Below are 16,184 nucleotides of genomic sequence, written 5' to 3' on the forward strand. Positions count from 1 at the left end.
CCTGGAGGAGAGGGTGCCTGGTTCGTCCCCCCCAGTCTAGCCTCTTTCCTCTTACTCTGGACAGCCCCTCTTGAACTTCCCTCTCCTCCCAAACTCGGAGGCAGGGAACAGTGTTGAAGGAGCAGCCCTGAGTCCAGACAGCAGGGAAAGCCTTCGCGGTCCTCCTGTCCATAAAAGGCTTTTCCCGGCGGTTCCCCGCCGGCAGCGCGGCCCCGCCCCCGCCCGCTCCATCTCCAAAGCACGCGGAGAATGTCTCGGCGGCCCCCGGTAGACTGCTCCAACTTGGTGTCTTTCCCCAAATATGGAGCCTGTGTGGAGTCACTGGGGGGGTCGAGGGTGGAGAAGGAGCCGGTTTCCTCTGGCAGGGAGGGGGGTTGGGGTGAGCCGGCGGGGGAGGCTGACATCACCGGGGCGGCAGCCCTTTAAACCCCTCACCCAGCCAGCGCCCCATCCTGTCTGTCCAAGTCCAGACAGAGCTCACTCCTTCCTTCGAGCCTCGAGGAACCCCTGTAAGTGCATTTGTCCTAGGGCAGGAGGGGAGTTGGGCGGGGGTGGTGTGGGGGGTGGGCTTGGCAGCGGCAGTGGGTGTTATTGCTGGAGGGCTCTCAGGCTCCCTGGCTGGAGAAGCCCACCCTCTGAGTCACCGTGCATCCCTCCACCTGGGGAGGTGGTCCTGGTTTGATGCGTGGGATGGGGTTGCTAGAGCCTTGTATCCTTCAGACTGGTCAGGCTTAGGTGTATTGAAATACCCAGGGAGACTTGGCTGGTGCAGAGGGATTGATAGTGGAAACCTGGGCACCGGTGTGAGGAAGGCTTCCCATTTTTAGCCACAGTCACACCCACAGGGGGTGTGATAGGCTCAGGTGGTGGTGATTTTGGCCCAAGGCTTGTTGTCTGCTGTCCATCTAGGAGGAGGCGGGTAGGTGGGGCATGCTGATGCTGGAGAGCAGTGTCCCACTGGTGGGTCCCCAGCAGCATAGGAGAGCTGCTGGGTAACAACTGAGGCAGTAGCAAGGACATCAGAATCCTTGTATCCTGGAACAGGCTGGGGTGGCAGGTGCAGGGACAGTGAGAGAGCTACCTTGTCAGGTACATAGCTCCTTCTATGTTCTGAGGGGGAGGTCACGCCCCACGCAGAGGAGTGGGGGTGGCCGCTGCCTTGGTGGTGCCAACCGGCTGGGGCCGGGCCTTCCCAAGGGGTCTGGCTGGTCCCTCTTGGTGGTTGCTATTCAAAGAGTAGCAGTGAATAGGTCGGGTCTCCTCTGTCCCCAGAGTTTACTTTTTTTTTTTTTTTTTTTTTTTTTTGGCTACCCCATGGCATATGGAGTTTTTGGGCCAGGGATCAGATCTGAGCCACAGTTGCAACCGAAGCCATAACTGCGGCAATGCCAGATTCTTAACCCACTGTGCCAGATGGGGGATCAAACCTTTGTCCTGGAGCTCCCAAGACACCAGATCCCACTGTGCCAGGGGGGACCTCTGTCCCTGGAATTTAGATGAGCTACCCCCCCCTGCCACCTCAGATCCACATGTGCTCATCCTATTTGCTGTGTTTTATTCTGAAGAGGGGCACAGCGGTCCTGCAGACACCCCTGGTTCTGTCTGTTTTTCTGGGTTCCTGCTGGTAGGAGGTGCCCCTGCCCCTTTTCAGCTGGATTTGTTTTCTCTCAGGAGAGGGGAGGCTAACGGGGCCCATGGGGTGGGAGGGTCAAAGCAGAGCCTCAGGCTGCCCTGTCCATCCTGTCCCAGAACCTTTGCCTAGAGAGGCCCCTGGGTGGGTACCCGCCGCCATCCCCCGCGCCCCCAGCAGCTCTAGGGTGGGACTGGGGAGGTCTTGGTCAGAAGCTTTGAAGGACTTCTTGGAACCCTCCACTTTCAGACTCTCCACCAGGAGGGAGGAGACTGGGGGTGGGGGTGGGGTGCCTTTCACCCCCCTCCCTTGTTCTGAGCAAAATCCCAATGTCATCTCTGGATCTAGGGGCTGCAGCTTTTGCGGACTCATCACTGTGAGGCTTGACACTCTGACTGTCCTGAATCTCCCCAGACTGAAAGCAGGAGTGGGGAACACCCTCTGCTTACACCCAGTTCCTCACATGAGGCCTGGGAGGGGGGCGGGGGGTGGGGGGGGAATACAAGGCGAAACTGCCAGGAAGGCATAGTGGAGGGCTGTGGGGGTGCCTGGACCCCAGGGATGCTGGACCCCAGGGATGCCTGCTGTGCGAAGGGAAGGCTGAGACAGGGGGAGCGGAGCGTGGGAGGCCAGGACCAGGCCAGGCTGGAACCTCCTGGTCCCAGCTGCTTGTGCGTTTTGACCAGTTCTTTACTTGGGGGTCCTTGGGTGCTTGGGAAGCAGGATGAGACACTCAGTGGAGTGGGGGCAGGAGCAACCGGGCCTTGGAGTCCTGGGCACCCCTGGCCAGGGGAGGGGTGGTGAGGCCCTGAGAAGCACGTCCTCAGAGGTGGCCCAGCCCTCACTTTACAAATAAGGAAACACACTCAGGGAGCAGTGAGTTGCCTGTTGGCTGGAATTGAGAGGAGCCTGTCTCGTGTTCTGTCTCTAGAACTTTGGTGTCCCTTCAGGGAATGATTTTGAAAAGGGGCGGAGGCTGGAGCGGGAAGAGCACACTGTTTTTGAGCGCGTGCTCAGGGGCCGGCTCTGGGGGCAGAAGCTGACATTTTGAGGAGCCCTGCTGAGGGACAGTGTGTGGGGGAGGCACAGACAGTGCCTCATGGGATGTTCCCTGCCCTCGGAGGCGGATGACTTTATCCTCACTGTGCAGACTGGGTAAGAAGGGTGGGGGGCTTAGCAGCTGAGCTGGGACCCTGTGAAGTGGTGACGTTCCCTGCCTCCCACCCGGGTGGGTGGGGAGAGGGGCTCACTGCTGGGGGGCAGGGGGTGTGCGGACTCCCTCCATCCTCAGCTCCCTCCCAACCTCTGACCTCTCTGAGGCCAGGGCATGGTTTGGCCTCATGTGTTTCCTCTTTCGGAGGGCTCTTCCGATAAACTCTGGGCCACCCCAGGGTGACACCTGAGGCCAGGTCACGTTGACCAGGCACACCCAGGCTGCCCAGGGGCCTGTTGTTGTTAGTAGGGCGCTCCTGACCAGGGCCAGCCCTAGGCCCCAGGGCGGCAACTGCTGCCAGTCTGGAGAGGGTGGGCTTCCATGCCCTGGCTGGCAGTTTCTTGGCCCGCGTCCCTGGAGAACTCTGGCTTCCTGATTGCTCAAGCTACCACAGCAGTGAGCGCCTGAGGGCACGAGGGCGAGTCCATGGGTACACCAACTCCCAGGCCTTCTCTCATCTGGCTCCCCTGGGGAAATGCAGCTTCTGAGCCAAAAGCTCTTGGGCTTTGCTGGCTTTCCAGCCCTTGGGTGGGTAAGCTTTAGCCTTTTTAGCTGCAGGCCAGAGGCAGAGTTGGCAGTGAGCTAGAGTTTTGGTGTTCTTGATTCTGGGCAAGAGGATAAAGTGTAGGGAGTTGAGGGTGGGGGGAGGAAGGAGAGTTGGCGGTTCCTCTAGAACTTGAGGCAGAGCTATCAGGCCACCTCACCCTAGCTGGACAAAGATATCTGCTGGCTTTACTTTGAGGGGCAACATGGCCTCTGCGGGAAGGCCCTCCAGTGCCTCTGTGGCCAATCTTGGCAAAGAAAGAATGTGCTAGATGGGGCTGTCAAACCCATGGGCTAAATGCAGCCTGTTATCTCCATAACTAGAGTTGTATTGGAACCCAGCCATGCTCATTTGTCTGGGTACCTACTACCTAAGGTTGATTTGATGCTGCAATGGCAGAGACCTTAGACCTGCAAAGCCTAAAATAAGACTGTCAGGAAAATAACTGTCTGGTTATTTACCCAAAAAGCTTACTAACTCCTGCTGTAGACCACCAAAGATCTGCTCTCCGAGTTCAGAGAGCCTCCCTGGGCTGAGGGGACGAGCCCAGCCCAGGTGAGTAGTGCCGAGGAAATGCAATCAGGAAGCAAGGGGAGCTAGATAACCAGTTAGCCCCCCCGCCCCCTGGCACCGATGACAGCAGAGCTGTTCCCTGACCCTCTCCCTCCACTGGCCTGTGCTGCTTTAGCTTCCCACCAACATGGCCAACAAGGGTCCTTCCTATGGCATGAGCCGAGAAGTGCAATCCAAAATTGAGAAGAAGTACGACGAGGAGCTGGAGGAACGGCTGGTGGAGTGGATCATAGTGCAGTGTGGCCCTGATGTAGGGCGCCCGGACCGTGGGCGCCTGGGCTTCCAGGTCTGGCTGAAGAATGGCGTGGTGAGTGGCACCCAGGGCAGAGGGGCTGGGGCCGTGCCATCTTGCCGGAGTCGTGGGGCCGGGCCTCCTCCCATCTGAGGGCCAAGCTTCCTCCTCTGTCTGGCAGATTTTGAGCAAGCTGGTCAACAGCCTGTATCCTGACGGCTCCAAACCCGTGAAGGTGCCCGAGAACCCACCCTCCATGGTCTTCAAGCAAATGGAGCAGGTGGCTCAGTTCTTAAAGGCCGCTGAGGACTATGGCGTCACCAAGACTGACATGTTCCAGACTGTTGACCTCTTCGAAGGTACGGAGCGAAGTGGGGTGGAGGAGGCCGGCGGAGGACAGGGGTTGAGGCAGGGGCTAGGGATGCTCCAACCCGCCATGGTGACAGGCTTGCGTAACATGAGGGGGACGCACCAGGAGAAGCCCCCACTGTGAGGGCGTACCACAGGATCCACTGTGCCTCCTTCTGCTTTGCCCTTTGGTCATTTTTCTGAGGGTGGGGGGCAGGCCCTGGCTTGGAGTCTTGTTTAGACAGTCCTGAAGGTCGGCCCCCCTCCCTCCTTTCTACTCACAGGCAAAGACCTGGCCGCGGTGCAGAGGACCCTGATGGCTCTGGGCAGCTTGGCCGTGACCAAGAATGATGGACACTACCGTGGCGATCCCAACTGGTTTATGAAGTACGTGGCTGCCAGGGGTTCCCTGTACCCTGAGCTTGGGTCTCTGCAGGAGCTGGGAGATGGGCAGCAGCCTGGGCCACCCCACTGGTGCAATGATTTGGGGAAGCAGACAGCCAGGAAGGTATGAAGTGAAGGTGTAGGATGGCAGGAAATGGGTCCTAAATACTTCTTGACTCCTTTCCACATTCCTGTCTCAGGCAATCTCTCTGGCCTGGGCTGTGGGGCCAGCTAGGTTAAGGAAACAAGAGCAGTGAAACAGTGAGGGAATGGGATTAGGCTAGGAAGTAACAGGAAACAAAAGACAAGTGGGGAGGAGTTCCCTTGTGGCTCAGGGGGTTAAGACCTGGCATTGTCACTCCATTGGCTTGGGTTGCTGCTGTGGCATGGGTTTGATCCATGGCCTGGGAGAAGCCAAAAAAAACCCCAGGTAGAAAATGCGCAGTCCTGGTAAGTCTTTGTCCTGGTTCCTCCTCTTCCAGGAAAGCCCAGGAGCATAAGAGGGAATTCACAGAGAGCCAACTGCAGGAGGGAAAGCATGTCATTGGCCTGCAGATGGGCAGCAACAGAGGGGCCTCCCAGGCTGGCATGACAGGCTACGGACGACCTCGGCAGATCATCAGTTAGAGGGGGTGGGGCAACCCTGGCCCCGCCCTTGCCCAGCTCGCTGGCTGCAGCCATCCCGCCTCGCCCGCCTCACCCTCACCCGTGTGGCTCCTTCAGCCCTGGCCAAGCTTCGAGGCTCCATCACTGAGCAAAGGTGACTGCACTTGGGCAGCTCGCCCGCACCCCTCAGCCCAACTTCCAACCCCAAAGCACTGCTCCCCCAGCCCACCTCCCAGTTCCTCCATTGGCTCTACTGTCTCCTCATCCCAGGCTGAGCCGGGGAGACATGGGCTGGCGGTGGCCTGGGTGTGGGCAAGTCCACCATCCTCCTTGGCAGCAGATGCCTGTTGAAGGAGACCCAGCCCAACCTCCCCCCATTTTTTTGCTGGAATAGTTTGGGGGTTGAAATTCAAAATGAAAAAAAAAAAAATATATACATCAATCTTTTCTCAGGCCTGACTGGCAGAGTCTCATTTGCCCTAGTCGCTTCTGTTCCAGCTGCAGGAAGATGAGCGAGGCACAGGCAGGCAGCTCGGGTTTACACGGTACCTGGCTGCCGTTCTCTGAAAGACCTTCGCCTCCTGGGATTCCAGGGGGTGGAAGCAGGGAGGGAACTGTGGTGTCGGAAGGGAAAGAGGGGCCAGAATTGTGTGGAAGGTTTTTATTTTGGAAAAGCTGCGCAGAAAAGATTCAACAAAATGTCACTGTGAAAAGAGAAAACCAAATCTTAAGCGTTAAAAAAAAAAAAATCAATCAGCCAGCTAGCTCAGAAGAGGAGAGGAGGCCGGAATGGGAGGAAGAGTCGCAGCCTGTCGGTCAGGCAGGTGGCGGGCTTCCGCTGGGCAAGGCCATTTCCCTGAGCACTTTGCAGAGGAAGACGGGGTGTCGCAGGGCTGGAGGGGCACTGACTGAACTGACACCTGTTCCACCTGCCCCAGTCCTGCCCCAGACTCCCCCAGTGAAGCAGCCCAGGCCTGCGGGCCATGCCTGTCCCCAGCCTTGCGGGGCATCGTACCGATCCTTCAGGATGAAGGGTGAGGGGTGATGGTGGAGGAGTTGGGGTGTGTTCGAGGTTGGCTTCTGATCAGGGCTTATGGAGGCAGCTGCTTTCAGGGCAAGTGTGCTGAACTGAGGGCTGATTGCCGTACCAACATGTCAGAGGTCCAAGGCTTAGGCTGGAAGGTGAGAGGGAGAGAGGAAGGGGCTGCTGTTTCTGGCCCCCAGGCCACGGAACGGACAGGCACGTCCGGGACTCTTCCCGGCCTCCATCCCTAAGGCCTCTTCGCAAGCGGCTCCAGTGATGTTTCGGCTGAGACGCTCTTCTGGTCATGCACGGGTGAGGGTCCCTGTGACCCACACTGCTGGCTTGCCCTGGAGAAATGAGGATGGAGGACTGCCCGGTGGCGGCACCAATCCCGGGTCCAAGACCTCACCAAAGGCTCCTGTTCAGTTGTTGGAAGGTTTCAGGGCTGTTGCCAGACTGTTCTCAGGCACTACTCCTCTGCGGCTTAACCTTCGGAAGGCCCTGGGCCTCCCTGAGCATAGTCTTTAGTTGGGGGGACTCTTTAGGCCTCTGGTCCCCGCCGTAAGCCTCTGCTGCCTTCTCCCCAGAGCTCCTGGGGCGTTGGAAGGAAGTCCTAGGAAGGAGGAGCCTCTCCCATGTAAGCTGTCAGGCCCTGGGTCAGCAAATCTGCTCGCCCTTCCCCTGTAGCAGGTCTGGGGGGAGGCGCTGAGGGCAGTCCAGGGCACCTCTGTTCTGGGACAGGCTCCAGTCCCCTTGATCCAGCAGGTCTGGGGCGCGGAGCCTGGAGGGGGCGGAAGGGCCCTCACTCTCCGTCCCCACTCCACCTGGATCCTGGCTGCTGCAAAGGGGCACTGCTTCTAGTTCTGTCCCCTCCTCCTTGGCTTTTCGGCTTTGCTGGGGCCAGTGGCAGGGTCCACTCCTACACACTGGGTGAGAGGCCACATTCCTCTGGCTCAGGTATACCTCCAGCATGTAGTAAATGGTCCAGAAGACAGTGAAACAGCCTATCAGCACCAGGGTCTGGGGGAAAGTCAAACACCTAAGTAGGGATGGCTTCCCAAAGCCTACAGCCTTCCTCGGCCCAGAGCACTGAGCACAGAAAGGCTCCCTCCTTCTAGGGCTGCCTCTCCCACCCCAAGCCCCCCTGCCTTGTCCTCCCACCCCAAGGAATGCCCTCAAGGGAGTTCCCTGGTGGTCTAGTGATTAGGATTAGGCACTTTGCTATGGCTCGGGTTCAATCCCTGGACTGAGAACTGAGATCCCACAATGAGCAGATGCATGCACGGCCAAAACAAAAGCAAAAAAAACCAAAAACAAACCCCCCAAAAATACAGGACAGGAGCTCCCATTGTGACTCAGCAGAAATGAATCTGACTAGCATCCAGGAGGATGCAGGTTCAATCCCCGGCCTTGTTCAGTGGGTTAAGGATCCAGCATTGCTGTGAGCTCGGATGCCACGTTGCTGTGGCTGTGGCAGAGGCCGGCAGCTGTAGCTCCGATTTGACTGCTAGCCTGGGAACCTCCACATGCTGTGCCAAAAAATCAAAACAAAACAGGACAAAACAAAAGGAATGCCCTGGAGAGTTAGCTAGTAGAGTGGGGAGCCAGGACTTCCCAACCTCCTGTTCCTCAAGTCGCCTTGAGCCTCCCACCGAGGACGATGTCCCCCAAGACGTCCCTGCCCGCCTGCAGATCGAGCCCTCGTACCTTGAGGGTGTTCGGCGTGATGGTATAACCATCTTCCTCAGGGATTTTCAGCCCGGGGGGGCAGGGCAGCGTGAAGCCATCATGCAGGTATTTCCCACTCATGGCACTTTCTAGTAGCCTGCAGAGAAGCAAAGAGACAAGGACGCCCTACTCAACTAGGAGCCGGACGGAGGGAAGTCCCACTGCGAAAAGGGCTCCCAGGGAGGTGGTGCTCCCTAAGCAGCCTCTTCCCACCCCAGGAGTCCCCTTCCCTCGGACGCGTGCATCTCCACCTACCTTTGTCTGTCCCTGATGTCTACTGGACTCCACACAGAGCCATATAGGGTCAGCTGCCACTGCCGGAGGATGCCGGCCTGGGACTTCTCATCTCCTAGAGCCGCAAGGGGGGCAGTCTGTGAGCCATGGCCTGCTGCCGGCCTCGCAATCCGCACAGGCCCTGCTGCCCCACCCCGCAAAGGGATTCAGCGGCCACAGTAGTTGTCTGGGTCCCACAGAGCCTGGGGTTCTGCCGACGTGCCCCTTGGGGATGGAGTGGGGGCGGGTGGAAGGTGGACTCCAAAACGGAAACGTTTTGCCTCTTTCATATTTTGAGGTTTCAGCTGGGATTTTACTTGGGGGGGAGAAAAAAGGTCCTTCTGCTAAGTTAAAGATAGGCTTGATGAATATCTAACTTGGCGGGGAGCTGCGAGGCTTGGGTGCGGTTTCCAGTCTCCGCATTGAAATACTGTGTGACCTCACACCAGTCACTTCAAAGCTCGGTGGGCCTCAGTTTAAAAAAAAAAAAAAATGGTGAAAATCAGTCCTGCCCTTACCTGCCTACCAGGGCTGGCCGGAGGATGGTTATATGTGAAAGAACTTGAAATGTGGTTTCAACAAGGAAATTTTGTTGCTATCCTGAGGAAAAATGGATCAGTCACTTCTCCGAGGAATATGAGAGGCAGTATAAAAACAACGTTAGGTATCAAGGCCCGTTTTTTGGATGGGGCATACTGCTTGGTCTGATGGCAACCCTAGTTACTCCACAATTTCTACAGGGCTCTGAGATCCAGAGGGATCAGATGACAATCATGAAAGGCAGGGCCCCAAAGCGGGGGGCAGGCAGGCTTACCCACATCCCGGATGACGAGTCTGTAGGTCCCTCTTGCTCTTTCCCCCCAGCACCGCACGGTGGAAAAGGTCCAATCGTTGAAGCCGTTGGGGTCCCTGTGGGCAAGAACGTGGTTTGGGGCAGGGAACTGACCCCTTGGCCCAGGAGCATGTTCCTACTCTAGCAGCAGCTGTCTGAGCCCCAGCCAGTGGAGGGTGCCCTCAGGCACCGTCCCCTACCCCTGGGATCTCAGGGGATGAGGTACTTGTGTCAGCGTGGGGCAGTGGAAAAAGCAAACACGGAGAGAACACAGGCTTGGGAGTCCCACAGATCTAGGCTAACGGTGACTTTCTCAGGCACTTATCAGCTCTGTGACTTGTTTCCTCATTTGTAAAAGGAGGTTACAAAGTCTCCTCTACCTGGTTCTTCCAAGGATTAGAGAAAATGTATGGAAAGTGCAGTGCCAAGCACTCTGTAAGCACTTCCACAAAACACATAATAAAGGCAGGGTCCACGTCCCCTGTATCTTTTCCTGGAAAAGGCCCTTGTCGCAAAGAGGCCAGGTGACGGCATAGGTACGTACGAGTCCATACTGCGGGGGGCACCGATGAGGGACATCATGCCACTCGGGCAGAAGAGCTTCACTTCCAAGCTGCCGCGTCTCGGGTGAGTGATGGAGACTGTCACGGCCACGTGCTCCAGGGTCTTCAGCCCCGACATCTCCAGGTCTGTCCTGCTGACTGTGGGAAGTCAGGCTGGGTGGCTGGGAAACCAGCCCCAGAAACACTTACGCCCTCGCTTCACCCCAAACATACACAAAAGCACCCACTCACTGAAGACACAGACAAATAGCTACGGCAACCGTAACTGAACCTGGTGCACCCTAGCAAGTGGAATGCAGTTGCTGCTTTCAAGTTTGCAATCTGGTTTACAGTCCAGTTGGGAAGACAACACGTACCCAAGACACACAATATAAGAACCAAATGGAGCAATTTCCATCATTCATTCACCCAAAAAAATAATTTACCAAGTACCTCCTACATTTCAGGCACTGTTCTAGATGCTGGGAATAGAAAGATAAGTTGGACATGGTCTCTGCCTTCTATCTGCAAGTGGAGAGTGACACAGTATGAGGTCTACATAACTGATGCCCGAACAGAGATGAGTCAGATGGGTTCAGGTAGACAGCCGTGAGATACACTCTGAGGAAGGAAATGAACACAGACTGGCAGAGCATGTTGGTAGAGGGCATTCTAGGAAGGGAAACGGCATATGGAAAGGCAGAAGTGGAAATGAATAAGTTTCACAGTAAGGGAAATACACAATTTTTTTTGTCTTTTCAGGGCCACACCCGTGGCATATGGAGGTTCCCAGGCTAGGGGCCCAATCAGAGCTGTAGCTGCCTGGCCTACATCACAGCCACAGCAACACCAGATCCGAGCCAGGTCTGCAACCTACACCACAGCTCAGGGTAACACCAGATCCTTAACCCACTGACCCAGGGATTGAACCTGAGTCCTCATGGATACTAGTCAGATTTGTTTCTGCTGAGCCACGATGGGAACTCCAATACGCAATTTTTAAAAGAACCACTGAAACAAATAAACTTCAAGGAAATTATGCTGAATGAAAAAAGCCAGTATTAAAGAGGATACATAGTTCATGATTTCATTTATATAATATTCATGAATAACATAACTGTAGGATAGAGAACAGATGTGCGGTTGCCAGGAGTGAAGGGATGGGTGTGGCCACAATGGGGTGACACAGGGGAGTCTTGGGATGATATGGCTCTGGGTCTTTGTTGTGGTGTGGTTACACAAGGCTACAGGTGGTAAAACTGCCCAGACACACACATACACAATAAGAGTGCATGTCTAGCTGGGGAAATCTGAATAGGCTCTATGGATTGTACCAATGTCATTTTCGTGGCTTTGATATTGCTCTGGAATTAAGATATGAACATCAGGAAAAGGGTGCACAGGACTTCCCAGAATATTTCTTTGCAACTTCCTGTGAATCTATAATTATTTTCTTTTTTTCTTTTTTTTTTCTTTTTAATTTTTGTTGTTGTTGTTGTTGTTGTTGTTGCTATTTCTTGGGCCGCTCCCACGGCATATGGAGGTTCCCAGGCTAGGGGTCGAATCGGAGCTGTAGCCACTGGCCTACGCCAGAGCCACAGCAACGCAGGATCTGAGCCACGTCTGCGACCTACACCACAGCTCACGGCAACGCCGGATCGTTAACTCACTGAGCAAGGGCAGGGACCGAACCCGCAACCTCATGGTTCTTAGTCGGATTCGTTAACCACTGCGCCATGATGGGATCTCCTATAATTATTTTCAAAGTAAAAAGTTAAGGGAGTTCTGTTGTGGCTCAGTGGTTAACGAACCCAACTAGTATCCATAAGGATGTGGGTTCGATCCCTGGCCACACTCAGTGGGTTAAGGATGCAGCGTTGTCTTGAGCTGTGGTGTAGGTTGCAGATGTAGCTTGAATCCTGTGTTGCTGTGGCTGTAGTGTAGGCCGGTAGCTGAAGCTCTGATTCAACCCCCAGCCTGGGAACTTCCATATGCCATGGGTTCAGCAACAAAAAGCCAAAAAGCCAAAAAAAAAAAAAAAAAAAAAAAAAGTCACCCCCCCAAACTGTTGAATTAATTACAAGGCTCAGTTGAGGAATATTAAGAAATTAGGCTGCAATGAGAAATGATTCTTTCTAAAGTGACTTTTCATCTATTAATTCATGCCAATAGCAAAGCAGAAAGCAACACCTCCCTTTTACAGATGAAGCAGCTCAGAGAGGAGCTGAAAGTGTGAGCAGGGAATCTAGGATGAGAAGGCTTTAAATATCTTATTTAATCTTTAAAATTGTATTTTTTTAATTTATTTATTTAGCCAGTGCCCACAGGACACAGAAATTCCCAGGCCAAGGACTGAACCCTTACCACAGCAGTAACCAGAGCCACAGCAGTGACAATTCCAAATCCTTAACTACTAGGCCACCAGGGAACTCCTAGACATTTTATTTTATTTTGTTTTTTTAGGGCTGTACCAGCAGCATATGGAGGTTCCCAGGCTAGGGATCTAATCGGAGCTACAGCTGCCGGCCTACACCACAGCCACAGCAACTCAGGATCCGAGCCACATCTGTGACCTACACCACAGCTCATGGCAGTGCCGGATCCTTAACCCACTGTGCGAGGCCAGGGATCGAACCCGAAACCTCATGGTTCCTAGTCGGATTGGTTTCCACTGTGCCACGATGGGAACTCCCCTACACATTTTATTTTAAACAAGCAACTGAAAAATATTATAGATTACAAATTGAGAATGGAGCTGAAAAAAGTGCTAAAGGAAGGTTACTCTTGACAGCGGTGGCAAGGCTGAATCAGCAAAGGAAGAAAGAGGCAACAGGAAGGCCAGCCGAAACGCTACTGCCCTGTTCTAGGGGTGAGAGGGTGTGGGGATAACCGATCCAAGAAGAAAGAGGGAGGGAGGGCTCAGGGCTTCCTGGGACACCACTGCCTGCTCTTCCTGTGCATACTGGCCCCGAGCTCGGCACCCTGTCACTGTGCTCACCTCAGGGAGCAGGGCCACTGCCTATCACCCACTTCGCCATCAGTGTTCGAGGGGACCATGCATCCGGCGCCGCCACTTTACGCTCCTTTGCCCTCTCAGCTCCATAGACCTTTCTCCGTCCCTTGTCAGCACACACTTCCACAGCCAGCCCCTGGGCCTTGTCATTACCTGGGACTGCTTCGTGCTGAGTGGTTTACTAGACTTCTCTGCACAGGTCTTTGTGCAGGTGTGAATTTTCCTTAATTCTGTCAACTTATCCAAGCCAATGTCCCACCTTCTCAGAAAGCAACCTCCTGTCCCTGCATTTCCTCCACTGCCCTCTGGACCCCTTCATTTTCTTGCGCCCCAAGAGATGCATCAGGCCCCCCTCTCCTAGCTGCCCAAGATCCCACAGCCATCTCTCCACACTCTCTTATTCCTGTTCTCAAGCTCCCTTAGCTTTCTTTTCCTTTCACAGTAACTATCTGGCAAAAGGCCAACTCTGGCTCAGCCCAATTATGTGTCTCCTTGGCTGGATCTTCTTTCCTACTACAAAGGAGAAGCAAACAGACCCTTTCTCAGCTCTTTACTTCCACCTACTAGTGTTAAGAGCCTGGGCTCTGGGGCCACCCAGGTTGGGTTCAAATCCCAGCTCTGCCATTTACTAGCCACGAGAATTAGATTCGTTCCCTCATCTGTAAAATGTCCCCATGATGGTTCAAGGTCTATCAGTTTAAGGTACGCTCTGTCTCCCATTTTCTGCTGTACCTGGGCCCCAGGCTTTGGAGAATACGCTTCCCAACTCCTGCTGGGATTAGGGAGAGGCCGGCAGCTGACTGCTAAGGATGGGCAAAGACACCTGGGCATTTACCCTAATTGACTTTAACTGTTTTTTTGCTTTTTCGGGCCACATGTGTGGCATATGGAAGTTCCCAGGCTAGGGGTTGAATTGGAGCTGCAGCTGCCAGCCTATGCTACAGCCACAGCAATGTGGGATCCGAGCTGCATCTGCGATCTATACTGCAGCTTATAGCTATGCCAGATCCTTAACCCATTGAGCGAGGCCAAGGATTGAACCCAAATCCTAATGGATACTAGTCGGGTTCATTACCACTGAGCCACAATGGGAACTCCCAATTGGCCTTAATTGACACTTAGTTTTACTCTCCTACCTCGTCTGTCTTCTGGAGTGCATGGGGCCTCTAAGTCCTGAGCCTTTTGGGGTTCTGTGGCATGATTGGGCTTGTTGCTTAGAATCACCCCTGCAGGTATTTGGTTTGCAATTTTCTTAGCCCTGCTCATTTCTTCATTCATTTTCCATCTTCCAAAAATGTGTTGCAATCTCTCCTTGGCTGTGATCCCCTCTCACATTCTCTTTGTCCTTGTGCTTATACCACTTTTGCTCCTTTATTCTTATTTTGGTGAGGGTTTGGGAGAAAGCAGAGATAAAAGCACATGTTTGTTCAATTTGTCATTTTTTTTTTTAAACTTTATGGCCGCACCCATGGCATATGGAAGTTCCTGAGCCAGGGACTGAATCTGAGTCCCAGCTGTGATCTATGCTATAGCTGTGGCAATGCTGGATCCTTTAACCCACAGTACCGGGCCTAGGTTCAAACCTGTGCCTCTGCAGTCACCTGAGCTGCTACAGTCAGATTCTTAAGCCACTGAACCCGAGCAGGAACTCCCAACTTGCCATCTTTAACCAGAAATCTTCTCCCACCCCCACGAATTGTTCAGTCCACTGCAATCTAGCTTTTGTCCTCATGAATATGTTGAAACAAAGTATTCCTCTTAAGGTCACCAACAACCTGCTTGATAACCAAAGACACCCTCAGTCCTTGTCTGCTTGCCCTCACCCATCAGAACTGCCCTAGATTCCTGGGACACCACACTCCTGCTCTTCCAACCTTCCAAGTATCTCTTTTTAGCTTCCTACCGAGGCTCCTTCTTTCTGTCCATCCCTTTACTGTTAGTCTGTGTCCTATATCCTCTTTTATCCTTGTCTCCCCCAACCCTAGTGATCTTCTTCTTTCCCAGACCTTTTTCTTCCATTTTTATGCCAGTAATTCCCAAACCATTACCTCCAGTAGACCTTCAAACTTGTTTATTCAACTGCTTTCTGAATACAACCTTTAGATGTTGCACAGAAGCCAGAAACACTGTAGACCCAAAGTTCTCTTCCTCAGTTCTAAATACTCCATAGCCCTTGCCCAGATCTGCAGTTCCTCCCGGGGTCTCGTGTGATGTCCTCACGATGCGATCATGGGATCTCATCGTGATGACATCGCCATCTCATCAGTTACCCAAAGACAAATATATATATTGACTGGCAGCGGCATATGGAGTTTCCTAGGCTAGGGGCCTACGCCACAGCCACAGCAACACCAGATCTGAGCCGTGTTTGCGACCTACATCACGGCTCACGGCAACACCGGATCTTTAATCCACGGAGCAAGGCCAGGGATCGAACCTGTGTCCTCATGGATACTAATCAGATTCGTTTCCACTGAGCCACGACGGGAACTCCATCAAGCGAATATATTTATATATACATTTATACATATAAATTTTTAGTACAGAACATTTCAGACATATACGAAAATAGAACAGATTTTCTCAACATCTCACTTCAATAATTATCAGTACAAGGCCAATCTTGTTTCACCAGTGATCTCCACTTCTTCCCCTTCCTAGATTCTCTTGACAGAATCCCCGGGCATCACATCCTTTCGGTAGTGAAGATTCTGCATGTTATCTCTTAAAGATAAAGCCTTGGGAATCTGACTGCTCTCCTTCTCCCGACTGCTAACCTCAGTTGGTGATAATTTATCTTGAAGGCTCCCCATAGACTTCAAGATAAAGGCCAAACGCCTTATCCTGGCAGACATGGTTCCATGTGGCCCGGCCACCTGAGTTTCAGGTCCTCCTCTGCCCCTCATGAGCCACGCTCCAGCCACACCACATGACCTGTGCTCCCTGAAGATACCATGGACTCCGCTGGAGTTGCCCCTGCTGCCTGGATGTCCCTTTCTGCTCCTCCTCTGGTGGGACTCAGGTCAGTCACAGTGCTCTGAGAACCTCCTGCGTCCTCCCTGGTGGCAGGAGGCATCTGCACCATCTCCACTGCAGTGTCTGGACACTGCACTCCACCTGCAGGCGGGACTGTCTTCCCTGCCAGACTGGGAGCTCTTCGAGGGCAGGAATCGTGTCTTATCATCTCTGAATCCCTAGAACTTAGTAGAGTGCGCGGGATGGGGTCGGTCTCACATATTGTA

General features: G+C 53.8%; 2 protein-coding genes across 4 annotated transcripts in view; one reads left to right on the forward strand and one right to left on the reverse strand.

Annotated features, from left to right (window-relative positions):
- Positions 360-5,989, forward strand: TAGLN (transgelin). 3 transcript variants are annotated; one of them, XM_005667371.3, is made up of 5 exons: positions 360-509; positions 4,076-4,246; positions 4,374-4,551; positions 4,825-4,927; positions 5,407-5,984. In XM_005667371.3, the coding sequence occupies exons 2-5, from the start codon at positions 4,088-4,090 to the stop codon at positions 5,549-5,551; spliced, it is 585 nt and encodes a 194-aa protein (XP_005667428.1). In that variant the 5' UTR covers positions 360-509; positions 4,076-4,087; the 3' UTR covers positions 5,552-5,984. The 3 variants fall into 3 exon arrangements, with proteins under 3 accessions (XP_005667428.1, NP_001231079.1, XP_005667427.1); NM_001244150.1 differs by having other exon boundaries at positions 364-509; positions 4,076-4,267; positions 5,407-5,989; XM_005667370.3 differs by lacking the exon at positions 360-509 and adding an exon at positions 2,514-2,785 and having other exon boundaries at positions 4,076-4,267; positions 5,407-5,989.
- Positions 6,177-16,184, reverse strand: part of PCSK7 (proprotein convertase subtilisin/kexin type 7) — a 28,977-nt gene continuing 18,969 nt past the window's right edge. Inside the window, exons 13-17 of the mRNA XM_021062880.1 lie at positions 9,932-10,088; positions 9,370-9,464; positions 8,538-8,631; positions 8,262-8,379; positions 6,177-7,574 (exon numbers count right to left, since the gene is read on the reverse strand). Of these exons, the coding sequence (XP_020918539.1) occupies positions 7,212-7,574; positions 8,262-8,379; positions 8,538-8,631; positions 9,370-9,464; positions 9,932-10,088 (827 nt within the window). The 3' untranslated portion in view covers positions 6,177-7,211. The remainder of the gene's footprint in view (positions 7,575-8,261; positions 8,380-8,537; positions 8,632-9,369; positions 9,465-9,931; positions 10,089-16,184) is intronic.

The sequence above is a fragment of the Sus scrofa genome, chromosome 9 (genome assembly GCF_000003025.6).
Source record: "Sus scrofa isolate TJ Tabasco breed Duroc chromosome 9, Sscrofa11.1, whole genome shotgun sequence".
In the NCBI taxonomy this organism is placed as follows: Eukaryota; Metazoa; Chordata; class Mammalia; order Artiodactyla; family Suidae; genus Sus; species Sus scrofa.